Source organism: Artibeus jamaicensis, unplaced genomic scaffold (assembly GCF_021234435.1).
Source record: "Artibeus jamaicensis isolate MK-2021 breed Jamaican fruit bat unplaced genomic scaffold, CSHL_Jam_final contig_464, whole genome shotgun sequence".
In the NCBI taxonomy this organism is placed as follows: domain Eukaryota; kingdom Metazoa; phylum Chordata; class Mammalia; order Chiroptera; family Phyllostomidae; genus Artibeus; species Artibeus jamaicensis.
The window spans coordinates 12,121,572-12,136,001 of NW_026521842.1; the positions used below are offsets into that span (position 1 = coordinate 12,121,572).

General features: G+C 39.7%; 1 protein-coding gene across 5 annotated transcripts in view; it reads right to left on the reverse strand.

The window, feature by feature from the left end:
- Positions 1-14,430, reverse strand: part of CNTNAP4 (contactin associated protein family member 4) — a 254,062-nt gene that overhangs the window by 67,263 nt on the left and 172,369 nt on the right. For all 5 annotated transcript variants that reach the window (XM_053666681.1, XM_053666682.1, XM_053666683.1 and 2 more), the window contains 3 exons: positions 11,525-11,696; positions 4,079-4,185; positions 1,217-1,336 (listed from right to left, as the gene is read on the reverse strand). In XM_053666681.1, the coding sequence (XP_053522656.1) occupies positions 1,217-1,336; positions 4,079-4,185; positions 11,525-11,696 (399 nt within the window). The remainder of the gene's footprint in view (positions 1-1,216; positions 1,337-4,078; positions 4,186-11,524; positions 11,697-14,430) is intronic.

Genomic DNA, 14,430 nt, shown 5'->3' on the forward strand with positions numbered 1-14,430 from the left:
TGTAATGTCGTTCCACCTGGTGGCGCCGAGTCCTTCAACTTCATTCTTCAAGGTAAATTTGCTTCTTCTTGTTCCTTCAAATCTGCTGATAAATTTTAGAAGCTGCTCGTTTGCTTTCACCTAAATAATTACACCAACCAGCAGGCAAACACCCCGCTGGAATTTTAATTTAGGTTTGCACTGAATCAATGACTACTTGGGAAAAATTGATATTTGTACCATATCGAGTTCTCTAATCAATGAAAATTTGATATGTATATTTCTCCATTTACTTTGGATGTTAGTTTATCTCAATTTCATTTTACACTTATCGAAGTAGAAGCCCTGCACACCTTCCATTAGATTTATTACCATGTATTCAAGATTTCTGATGCTAAAGTAAAATCTAAAATTTCATTTTCTAATTGCTTACTGTTCATATGCAGAAATCAATTAATTTTCGTTTCAACTGACATCCAGCAATCATCCTAAATTTTAGTAGTTCATCTGTAGATTGTTTAGAATATTCTCAACACATAACCTGGCCATCTGTAAATAATGAGAACCTTAGTTCTTTTGTTCCAGCCCTTACACCGTCCATTCATTCCTCCGGCTTTTCTGCACTGGCTGGGACGTCCACGGCAGCAGGGGACGGTGTGACAATGGCAGGCGTCCTTGTGGTGACGCTGGCAACAGGGTACAGCTTCCACTGTTTTACCATGAACTGTGTTACAGGCTGTAGAGTATTTTGTGGCTACTCTTTAACAAATTAAGGAAATTTCCTTCTAGTTGTAATGTACTGATTCTTTTTATTTTCTTTTTTTCACAAACAAATGTTGAATTTAATCAAACATATTCTCCATGACTGTTAATTCATATGTAAGTATATGCAAATAAAGAATTCAAGAAGCAACTTTATGTTCACAAAGACTTTTACATGTATCCATCTCAAAGAATGAAGTCTATCCTTTTTGTTTTGGGATTTAATGAGATACATTTACTATTAGATGTTCTATGCTCATACCACACATATAGAAAATAATGACAACATTTTAAATCATTATCACTATTTTTAAGAATTTATGTTAGTTCTACTGAACAACATATATTTAATCAAATTGCAAATGAATTTGATTAAAATCTGCAATTTGCTTCATTTTAATACTTGCTTCATTTTAATTCCACGTTTAAAGCATTCTTGCCAACATCACCATTAAACGGAAGTTCATTAACTCACCGGTCATGTTGCAGTACAGGAGGAACGGCTCCAGGGGCCCACTGCCGTCCAAGTCTACGTGGTAGAACCCTGACGCATTTCCTCTGTGCTTATAGGCTTCGCACGACTGCTCGTAGACAGCTGTAAAATAATGGGTCATCGTGAATGGAAGAGGACAAAGGGAATTCCTAAAATTTTAGTTTGGACACAAAATACTCCAAGTTTTAAACCTGGAGTGTTGACCAGAAGGAAAGGGAAACATACTTGAAAATAAAACTATCCTTTTTAAAAAAAAACTGATATGGATGAAAGCAGGTTAGATAGAAAAATAGGAAGGATGAGGCTGTGTTTTATGCTATTATATTTTTATCACTGAAGGAGCATGAGAATATCTAGCCAAAATGAAAATTTACTTTATTTTTACATTAGGGAGAAACAACAAAAGAGAAGGTAGTTGTCTTAAATGGTACGACGCTTATCACTTTGGGCATCCACCCCGTGGACCACTCAGCATCCGCAGCAACAGGTGTGCTGACACCTGAGCCACAATGGCGCGGTCTACACGACCTGCTGGGGGCCAGTAACATGCAGTAGAAAAGTCGTAAACAATGTTGTAAGTATTCTCCTTTCTCACATACAATCGTCTATACATAAAATCATTTTCTATACAAGAAATATAATTTATAAAGTTCATCATTAATTTAAAAAGTAATTCATAAAAGACACTTTCTATAATGTTCTATAACAAGAATTCAGGATCATTTAAATTCAAAGCAGGAGAAATATTTATATGAAATATTGCCCCAAGAGGACTCAATGTGATTTGACACATAATTGGATGTTTTTCATTATAAGATTATATATTTCCCATGCACAAGTTTTGACATTAACACCTATATATGATGCACAATCTCCCTGAATACTTGGCCAAATGTACTAATAATTTCCATCAAGCTTCTTATTCTGTGAAATGAGAAGTAAATCATCCCTGAATGTCCTCCCCTGATTTATTCTAAATTTTTGAAAATTAGGTTAGAGTTTTAGAAAATATGAAATAATGTAACTGATTTGCCCAATGCTACAAAATTTCAGATCATGCAAAATTACTTTTCCACTCCTCCACAGGCTAATGGTTTTATTTTTTCCTACTACATATTACACAGATGGAAATATACGGAGGGATTGCTTGCCAGTCACGTCTGTACTTTGTACAGTGAAGTGGGCATGTAAAAATGGTTAATTTCTATTCATCTATATGCACACACCTATGTTCACAAATTCCTTGAAAGACACTGGCAGCACCTACACATAGCTTTGGAGTGAAGATGGGTATTAGAAAGCTCACATAATTGGATGAGGGTAATTAAGAGTACACTTTTGCTCCATGTGTATTGCTTGACATTTTATAATGTGACTGTTCAACATATTATTTTTAATAAGAATTTTTTTAAGAGACCCCTTTCCCTGCCCCTCCCTCCACTCATGCCAAAGACAGTGCTGGCTTCACAGTAACTAGTAAATAGCTTGTCATCCCTGCCCCACTTCTCACAATGGCTACCATCAAAAACCCTTCAGCTCCATCGGACTACCTGTTCCAGAATCTAATGAACTAACTCAGAGATGAGGTCAGACTGTGGGCCACAGATGAAAATATCTCATTTATTCATCATCTGGTTTTTTTTCCTCAGAGCTGTTGGGTTTATATTTAAAATCAGTTATTGAGAACAATTAAAGACAAATAATCAGTCAATCAAAATACATTCATCGAGCTTTCTGTTTTGAGTTAGTTGCTACCATGGAATGATGATAATTAAAATGTACTGTCCCTCCACCAGCTGGGTGACTTGGGTCAAGTATCTTGGCCTCTGGTGACAGTAAGATGTGACTTCAGAAACAGCAAACCTTCTTCATGATCTTAGGAGGTGATACATAAGTTGATGCCCAAGAATGACTCAGGCTGCAGCCCCGAACAAGACTTCTCAGAGTCTGCTTGTGGAGCCCCAACAGCCAAAAGCCCAGGATTCCAAAGGATTCTGATCTCAAGTCTGGCCGGGGCATGAAGCAGCGTGCAGTGAAGAGGGGTGAGGTTGATGACGGTAAGTAACGCCCTCGGGGAGCACGTCATATGCACCGAACAGCTGGACAGGGAGTGGCGTGAGTCACACACACACACACACACACACACACACACACACACACACGCCCATCACAATAAACACACGGCTCCTGATACGGAAAAGGAGCTCTGGCTGCAACCCGGGCCCTGGGGTGGAATGGCAAGTGCTCACGTCCTCCCTGTGGCTCAGCTACTTCAGAAGCCTCAGGTTAGTGGACCTCTCTCTCTGCCGCCTCATGAGTAGTGAGGGATAATAAGAGTACCCACCAACTAAGGTGGTGACCGGAACTAAAGGATCTGGGACTATCAGAAATCAACTGGATCATATGGTATTCGTCTTTCATGATCTCACCTATAAGTAGAACGTACTCAATGAAACAAGCAAGCGAGCAAAACCTAACCAGAAACACTGAAATAAAGAACAAACTGACAGTAACCAGAGGGGCAGGGGGAGAAGGACAATGAGGAAAACTAGGGGGAGGGCCATCAAGGGGCATGTATAAAACCTACGGACAAAGCCAAAGGGGGTAGGTGTGAGGCTGGGAGGCAGGGATGAGTGGGGAGGGAGGGCCGTGGTGGGGTGAGACTGGAGATAGCTGTACTCGAACAACAATAAAAAGAAGAAATCAGCTGGATGTGTAAAGTTTCGGGGTGTGCATTCTAATCCGCGGTTGCACACACATGGCCATATTCACACACAGCAACGACAGGGAGAGGGAACGAGGAAACAGGAGAGAGGCTGGGAGCAGCAGGTGTGCCGAGCTTACAGTTGTGGCAGGTGGCGCCGCTGTAGCCAGTGTCCGCACAGTTGCAGTGGAAGGCGCTCCAGGACTGGGAGCACGCGCCGCCGTGCTCACAGTAGTTGGGCAAACACCTGAAAGAAGGTACAGGCGCATCACTGTTTTTCACTTTGAGATACAAAATATCGATCCTTTGTCCATGGTCATATGCAAGAGGAATGTCAACCGTAACATAAAGAGTAAATTCAACATGACTAATGGTTATTTGGTCTGTCATCAAAGCACTTTAATCACAGAACTAAACCTTAGATCAATAACTTCATCAGATTTCAACCAATTCTCAAGTACTTGTGGCTGCTTAATTTTCAACATGTCTTACTCTTTCAAAGCCCTTTCTTTTTCCTAAGAAACGCAACACTGATTCAATATGTTGCCAGAGGTATAAATAGCTTACACAAATTAACATCACAAAATCATATTGACTTACTACACTGAATATTTAAAGGAAGAAAAAAAAAGAAAGAAGGAGAGAAGGAGTGGGACAAAGGGACGTCTTCATTCACCTGGTGCCTACCCCCAGGCCTGGGGAAGATGCAGGACAGAGGCCCAGACCCCAGCACCGTGCCGGGTGCTCCAGCACGCTGAGCTGAACCCGCCGGGGCCCCAGGACACTGAAGTTTTCGAGAGAAATACAGGCATGCTCAGCACCTGTCAAACACTGTGTGACTTACTAGTCCCTGGTAGTTCAATTTCAACACTAGATACAAATACATTCCTTTTAATGATATCCTATCTTTGAGAAGCTGAACTTTTAGAAGTTGATAAACAAGAACCACGTGAAACCGTTGTTGAACAGTAAACGAGGGGCAGTGTCTGACCGGATCCCATACTTTGAAAAGCTGTACAGTTCCCAACAGTAAACATGAGCAATTACTAAGTAATTAATTGTCTTTATAATTAAAAATTTTTAATTTTAATTGCAAATAAAAATATTAAAATAGATGTATAAAGTTTTCAGAGAGTTACTAAATTGTTAGGACAGAAACTAACTGCTTTCTAAGCGAAAGTAGTAGGTATATCCTTTTGGCTTGGGGCACAGTGAACAAAATTACTGAATGATACATTGTGTCCAAGGCTTTAAATGTTCTCATTCATCCCAGACATAAAAATAAATTAACTACAAAACCTGCCAAGAATATATTTGTGATGGCAGTTCTGCCATCTCCTTTATTAAAACTAAAGATGGGGCCCTGGCTGGTGTGGCTCAGTGGATTAAGTGCCAGCCTGCGAGCCAAAGGGTCACTGGTCCAATTCCCAGTCAGGGCACACGCCTGGGTTGCAGGCCACGTCACCAGTAGGGGGCACGCGAGAGGCAACCACATGTTGATGTTGCTCTCCCTCTCTTTCTCCCTCCCTCCCTCTCTATCAATAAATAAATAAATAAATAAATAAATAAAATGGGAATTTCATGCTTTGCTTATAGGATTATTCCAACTTGAACTGAAAATAATATTATTGAGTTTTCCCGATAAAAAAAATAGATGTCCAATGCACAGAAATCAAACAATTCAGGAAACACCAGAAAAGATATATAACTCATAATATCAATATATAAAAATTAATTATATAAATATGTATTTGTATGTTCATGTATATATATACACATTGTATATGGATATAGATATACCAAATTTTTCAGACTGTAAAATGCACCAGACATACCTAGGTTTTAGACGAGGAAAAGAGAAAAAAATTTTTTGAAGCAAACAATGTGGTAAAATATTTAATGACATAAGTAACCTAGGCTGCCACCCCTCAGTGAGCCAGGTATGCTACACTGGAACTACAAGACTCACCCCCTTCCCCCCCAAATTTGGGGCAGGGAGAAAGGTGCATCTTATAATCCAAGAAACACAGTATGTGTGTGTATATAAGCAAAACATGTCATTTTACAATCTGCCTTTTAAAAAATTCAAAAATAAATAATGCCAATTAATTTAAAATATATTTTAGCATTTTATAGATTCAAAGGAAGTCATTCAAAGAATGTTTTGTTATACATTTAATATTTTAAGCATTTCAAATCAATAATAATCTAGGATGGGAACATTTTAAAATATTAACAGAACCACCCCAGCCGGCAATCAGAAGCAGACAGTGCAGTCCGTCCTTTCACAGGCCTCGGCCGCAGTCTAAAGGGGGCACAGGAGGCTCTGCCGAAAACTCGGAAGAGTGAGCACGATGTGCTGTCGCCCTGTGCTGTCCTCACCGATCTGCCACAAAAGGCCATGAATCCAGTTTCCTTGATCGCTAGTCAGACGTGACTGTTCACATATTTTTATTATAACGTGAAAGACTGAACTGTGGGTTTTATTTAAATTCATGACATAGTAATTTTGTTTGACTACTAGTTGTAACCTATAGAAAGCTACATTGTATAGCGAAGTACTAAGTCTCACTAAACATTGTAAACAATTGTATGGCACTTTTCTCCTCACTGGTTATTCCAGTACAAAGTAAAACAACCCGGGGCCCATCTTCTCTAGCCTTTTCCTTCGACTTCTCCATCATTTTTTGCACTGCTTATGAACTTGAACTAATGCACACATCAACATTCCCAAAACTGAAGTAACATGCACAGTTCTGGTTTTTCCTGATTCCTTGTCCACTTCTAAGTAAATTTCAAAACACTCTGACACAATGTAAAGCATAGGTGGAATTAATGATATTGAAGTAAAAATCTACACATTTAGGAAAACTGGGTAGGTACCCGTGGGTCCTAGGATAACCGTGAACATCTGATTTCAAATCTCACATCCTTCCCCAAAACCATGAAATTGATAGGAACCATGCCACCCCCTTTCTCCTCCAAACAAACAAGCTATGCCTTCAATATATCAGAAGACAGAGTAACACCATGATCTTCTAATAATTTGTCAGCAGGAGAATAAACACTCCATGTGAGCATAAGGGAGAAGGACCAAGGGCAGGCTTAAGGCACTCCTTGGTAAGGGGAGGGGGAGTGTGGGGGACTGGGGGACCAGGGCCAGCCTGGAGGGAAGACGGCACCACCCAGGGACTCGGTGGAAGGAGCGGGCTGGGGCAGTAGCACGATGGCGGGCGTCAGGCCTCGAGCCAGGGAGCCTGGAGGCAGGTGCTGGGCCTGCGGGGGTTGCCATGGTGGACGTTGTGACCCAGTGGCCTTGGTTCATTAGGAGTCTCTGCAGCCCAGCAGTCACTGGAGACCAGGGACACACCATACCCTTTGCCTCACTGTGGTCGGGAGATGGTGACCGTCCTCAGTCAGCAGACACTCTTCAACAGTTGATGCCAAAAGACAGACTGACTTCCTTTGTTTAATAAGTCCTTTGGTTCCAGGCAACTTAGTATCAATGCCCTGACAACTGTGACCCTAACCCCAGCTCCACTTGGGTTTCTGCCAAGACACGGGGACAGGGACATGGACATGGACATGGACGGCAGCTTCCTTTGCAGCCCTGCCCCCACCCCTCAGACACACCACTCCCAGCTCCCCTGGGTTCAGGGCCACCTCCCCTGCCTTTCCACAGGGGACAAGGGAGGGTTTGGAAATGAGCATACGTGTGTGTAAATGAGTGTGACTGTGCATAGATGTGTGTGTAATAAGTGTGGGAATGACTTTACAAGTTTATGAATGAGGGTGTAGAGACTGTGTGTGAGAAGTGTGTCTGCCTATGGTGTGCATGCGTGTGAAGGAGGGACATGAATATGTGTATAAGGAGTGTGTGTGCATAAGGACTGTGCATGGTAGAGAGCTTCTGGATATGTGTGTGGTGAGCACGAGTGTGTACATGTGTTGAGAGACTGTATATGTATGAACATGTGTGTAAATGCATGTACACCATTATGTATAGCTTTGGCCTAATTTACAGTTAGTTACAGCAAAAAAAGAACTATACTAGTTTCGTTCCTGTCCAATTTAAAAATATATCTTAACGTTCCTATTTTTCACTGAGATTTATTAAGCCGTTACATTTGGGGTCTGTATACGGTGGTTAGACAGTAACCACAGCGAAGGCTACGGTGCAGCGAGGGCTGCGTGGCAGGCACGGCAGGGCCTTCCTGGGGCTGGGCCGCGAGCAGCCGCAGGGCTCTGCCTCGTAGCCGCGCAGTCCTGGCCGGCGGCTCCGAGTGCCTTTCCGTATTTATGAGAAACAACTACAATTCAGAACGGGTTCTGAGGGTTTTGTGAGGGTTAATTTGAATACATATTAATTAACTTAAAATCAGTTTAAGAACGTAGTCACTGCACAGTCTCACACATGCATACACACTCATAAACTCACTCACATAGCCAAAGTTCCTTACATCCTTGCACAAATATCAACACAATCATCTACTGCTCACATGTTAACACACTCACACACCATTCTTACACACTCACACACCTGTAAGGCCATTCCCACACATCTTTCTATACCCCTTATACACACACATCTTCTTTACACATGTTCACACACACAAATTTAAATATTGATTCAGGGAGAGTATAAAGTTATACTAAACACAACAAATTTCTAAAATCACTAAGATTTACTTGTGAATTCAACAAAATTCTCACAGATATATAATGCTCTTTGATGTGATTGTAGATGCTTTTCTGATAAATAAATATATACTAATATCAACTATTACTAGAATAGGAATAGCTTTTTTATCCTGTATTTTGTTTTGTGTGTGTGTGTGAGTGTGTGTGTGATGATAACTATGCAAAATATCTGTATAACAATGGATGGCTTATAATAAGGTTATGGACAATTTTATGACTTCTTTACCCTTTCTTGTATTTTGCAATTAAAAAAAACCATGTCTTTCATTTCATTATTTCCAAACATGACCAAATGCTCTTTTAAAATGTGCGTATATTCTTATTCATCATCTCAACTGCTCCTCAGAGATACTAAAAGACTTAGAATGTAGACGGCTGCTTGAAAGATATTGGAAAATATTTTTGATACTCTGCCAAATCATTTCTTTCTTTCTCCCGTATCCCTTTCCAGTTTATCCTTTTCCTATTTCAATACAACTTCTAAAATAAACAATAAATAAATACTAATTCATGTTAGGTGCTTAGCATAGCTAGTACACAGATTTATTTTTCAAAGACTCTATTTAACAATGCTTTGGAAGCTACACAATGGGTAGAGCATGGAAGACCAAAATAAATGAATTGAGTCAGCCTCTGTATCCACTGGTTATGCATCCGTGGATACGACCAAACAGGGATGGAAAATATTCAGGGGAAAAAGGTTACCTTGTTGCTGATGTGTACTATGCAGTTAGGCCTATGATGGTTGCATGTGTACTGAACACATACAGACATTTTTTCTTGCATTATCCCCCAAATTATACAGTATAACAACTATTTATATAGCATGTACATTGTGTAAGTTATTTGAAGTAATTTAGAGATGATCTAAAGCACAGGCGAGGATGTAAGTAGGTTATATACAAATGCTACACCATTCTACAAGCACCTGTGGATTTCGGTGATCTGCAGAGGTACTGCACCCAATCCTCCCACATATATGAAAGGATGATTATATAAATGTTTTTCTTATGAGTATAAGAGAATGATAACTTGGACTTTAAAAGGTATACAAAATGTAAACCTTGCTAGTTTTCTAAGATTGCACAGGTCACTCACTATGAGATGGTTTTTCTTTAAGAAAATGTACCGTCAAGACTTCTGCATAAGTAGCTTACTATTTCTGAAGTCTTTTTAAGGTGTGATATTGAAACCATACACTCTCCAACTGTGCTGTATCTTATTCTATTTCACAAGCGTGTACCTCCAGAAAGCAGGCAACATGGATTCAGGTATAAACAGCAGTTCCAAATCAACCACAGAGGAGAAGGAGGGGCCTGCTTGTACCCAAAGAATTTCCTGCAGTCTGAGCCAGTCAACATGCCTGCCATTCACGGGTGGGTGGCTGCTACCCACCAGAGGGGCAACTCCCTGTGTCTGTGAGTGAGCTGTCTTAAGGTAGCAGAACCAGGGAGCCTTGCTACACGCCTTCCTCAAAACTGGGATTAAGGTTCCAGAGACGGTGTAGTTGTAACTATGGAAAAGCTCATTTAATCCCCAAATCAAGCCAACTGAGGTTTGTTGTCTAAATTCTCCCTTTATATATCATCTTTTATTATAGAAAGAACTGTTTTACCTTCAAATGGGGTAAAATAGACAGATTTGTATTCATAGAAAAGAAATGATGTCCTTCTAATTCATTTTTATTTTATTTTATTTTTTTAATATCTTATTTTTTTATCTTTAGAGGGGAAGGGAAGGAGAGAGGGAGAGAAACATCAATGTATGGTTGCCTTTCGTGCGTCCCCTGCTGGGAACTGGCCTGCAGGGAACTGGTCTGCAACCCAGGCATGTGCCCTGACTGGGAATCGAACCGCGATTGTCTGGTTTGCAGGCCGACGCTCAATCCACTGAGCTACACCAGCCAGGGCTTAATTCATTTTTAAATAAAATTATAGTTTTTTAAATGATATAACAATACCCATTAGTGTTCAAAATAGGACCAACAGATAGTGACAGAATAAATGGTCTATCAGACAGAAATAGATGAGTGTTTGTCTTCGTAAAATGTTTGCTACAAATAAAAAGTTATTTTTAAAACTCAGAGTCTATGAATTTATTCAAAACATATGACTCTATGATAGGGCAGGGACTATTTGTCATAGGGTCTAGTTTTCTAAAGTCTGACTAAAAAAAATTGTTTGGCTGAAGTTGACCATGCCTAAAACTACTTTTAAATTATCCACTATCAATTACTATTCGAAAAGTTGCTTGTCCTCTGCAGTTAACTGCTGAGTCTTGCCCTGCCGTGGCCTGTACTGGCATTCCTACTGCTACTGCCGGAGCAGCCTCACTCACACTGCGGCCCTGCCACAGCTCCAGACTCTTCCTTAGGACAGGTCCCTTTCCTACTCCCTGCAGGGAAGGTAGTAGTGGGCTTTGGAATGTGTTCGTTAGGAGCAGAGCAACCAGTTAAACATCTAAACCTCTGGTAACCTCATTCACCTGCCACAGAGCAAAGACAGTTTGATAACTGGCCAAACAGGACACTAATTTTTTGATACCTGATGATCAATGTGACTGCTCAAGTATCCTAAGCTATTGAATTTAGTGATATAATTTTGATACATTTACACCCACCTAAGATTATAGCAGCATCAACATTATCTTTTATGAACTGGTAGCATGTGTCCATATAAACAGCATGGTCACAGGCTTTCTGTCTAAATTTGATCACTGCAAATATGAAATATAAAATGAAAGGTTATTTTTCTTACTTCTAATCTGACTATGATAGTTCATTTCCCGTGGAAAAGATGATGATAGGAAAAAGAAAAATGTTTGTTTTATACATTAATTTTAATCTGCCTCCAAACATTTGACAATAGACAGGAGATGGTCCTTACCTGTCTGTGATCCCACAGGAGTCTATCTGAAGGTCACTGAAGTTCCCAAGGGACCCCTGCTGAACGGAAATCAGGTCCACCGCTCTGGCACTGATGGAAATGTGTCTCATACATCCCTGAAACCCACCAAGGGGATTTTTACATTTGGATCCAAAGCTGTTGTCAGGACAACCTGATAAACACAAAACAAAGTAAAACCAGGATATATCATAATGAGTAAGAATTCAGTACAATAGAATTCTTCATTAAAAAAATAGGCATTTGATTATTTTATTAAATTAAGAGAGAGAGAAAAAAGCCCATTGCAAGTACCATTACTTTGCCCTAAATTACATATTTCAATTTATACAAAGTATTTCTCTTTCATGGAATTCATAGGAAATGATCGCTGTTACAATAATTACATGCAAAGATACTGACTTGATTCAAATTTTAAAATTATGCCAATATTAGCCCAGAATCCTAAACATGTTAGTCAGCAGTACTAAATTATATATAATTTCAATACAGGGACTTAGTCTTTTGGAACACAAAAAGAATAGAAATAACACAAATGTGCACTTTAGATAAGAAAAGATAAATCAATAGTGGTGAAATACTTTTGTATTTAAAGCTACCTATTTGGAAAAGAAGTTATGTTAACTTGAAATAAAGTTACCAACTACTTTATTTAATTAAATACAAGAGCTGTATATACATGCATTTTAATAAATCATAATGGCTTAATGTGAAAATATTTCATTGTCTGGTTTTATTTCTACCTTGCCTCAATGAAAGAATGTTCTTTTATATTGATTTTTTTCTAACATTTATCTAAGACCTCTTACTAATTATTTAAAAAACAAAGAACTATAATATTGACCATTATTGTCTGGGATTTAATGATGTTCTGCTTCTCTATCCAAGTGAAATAAATAACTTGATGGAGTATGAACACACATTTTACACTTGTGCATTTTTCATTAATCTTTCTTTGCTGTTACGGTTGTCAACCACGACTACAATTTCAAAGAATAAGAAATGAACCAGCAGCTTCCTAATTCTGTACAATTCATGCCAGTTTCCTACCTGGGAATTTCTAATATAATGAAATATTTTGAGGATATTTACTTTTATTGCTTTGTTTGCCTAACAAAATGCACTTACATGGCAATTCAAGGCCAGTTGCATATTCAAAACTGTTATCAGAAACTTGAAATGTTAATTTTTAACCAATGGAGAAAGCGAAGTTTCAAATTTAATTTATCAAGAAAAGATAATGAAAGCTCTTTGAGTATCAATTTATAACACACAACACAATTCACATCTTCAGTGTGTAAATTACTTCCATGATATAGGACATGGTTGCCATATCTCTGTATATTTTCTGGATGACTTATTAACCAATTAAGAATGTTCAAATAAAAATAGAAAGGCTAATAGTTCAATACTACATGAGGCAACTACAATATGCCAGGAATATAAACAGCTCCGCTAATCTCCTTTTCTCCAGATGGTGTTTCCTGACACATTTCAAACTATATCAAAATAAAATGAATGGTGCAACATGCCCGTAGGAAACAGAACTAGGAAAACTTGTAGTCACAAGCACAGATCATGGAACTTTACAGAAAGCACACCCTCATAGCACGAGGCACTTCATATTCCACAATATTTAACAGCCAGAGACGTTAAGAACAAAGAAGGGTTCCAGGCAGGTTAGTCTCATTAGTCTGTGATAACAGGCATCCACAAGTCAATGTAATGCAATAGCAGAGAGAATTTCAGCACTGAACCCATTTGAAATGAAAGTTCTAAAATACGAAGATTTCTGGGAAATACTTAATGCCGAATTAATAGATGGATCCATTACCAGAGGCAGTCAGCATATTAAACAGCTACAAGGATGACAGATAAATTATCACTGTGTGTCACTGAGCCAGAGTGAGATGTCGGTTTGACTCCATGGTGATGCTGCCGGTTCAGGGAATGGATTATGTTTGATCCACACATGCAGGAGCGTGTGAATTCTGCAGTTTGGTGTCTCCAGCTCATGCCACAGAATGTGTTAGACAAGAGCACAAAGATTGCATAGGGGAATATACAGAAGTTAATCTGGAGAACTAGATTTAAAATTTGTAATTTATAAATGATAAAAGGCTGATCGTAATGCAGTCTGACTTTTTGAAAGGCATATATCTGAGGGGGGTGCTAAAAAGTAAAAAATAATAGACAGATAGTGGAGTTGGGCATGGATTATGAAGAGTGTTCCAAGTTCAGGAGCAGCCCACTCTCCCAACATGACTGTCACTCCCGAGACTGACACGGAACAGAAATGCACCCCAGGCTATTGGAACAGACCACTCCTTCACAGTGGGGCACTGAGGCCAGGTTAGACTGACCATTTGCTGAGAACTGATGGGAAGTGTCTCAGAACATTGGGATATTTATTTACTTGAAGATAAACTTGCTGAAGAATGAACCACCTAAGAAATGCCTTCCACCTAGGTAAAATGACCTAGTAATAAAGGAAGCTCTCAAGTACATAGACCAGAAGGTTTTCTAGGGCGACCATCTGTCACAGTTTGCCCTGCAGCAGGGGTGTTCCCAGGACTCTGAGCTTTCAGTGCTAAAACTAAGGAGCACTGGTCACCTCACAATGGCCAGTCTCACTCAGGCCATCAGGGCCCCTGTGCCAGTCCTGCATTTTAGAGGACGTCAGTCTAGCCATCATTCAGCCACAAAGTAAGGTAATGTGCCCACTTGCACCCTTCTCCCCATTATCTAGTCCACTCCAAGAATCCAGAATTCCCAGCCTACCAGCCCTAAGTGGGTTTCTGGAGCAATGGACCACCTCTACCAGGTCCTAGAGGCATGAGGCTGGGAGGAGGAGGCAGAACATCAAAAGGCCTTCTGCTTTCTTTTGG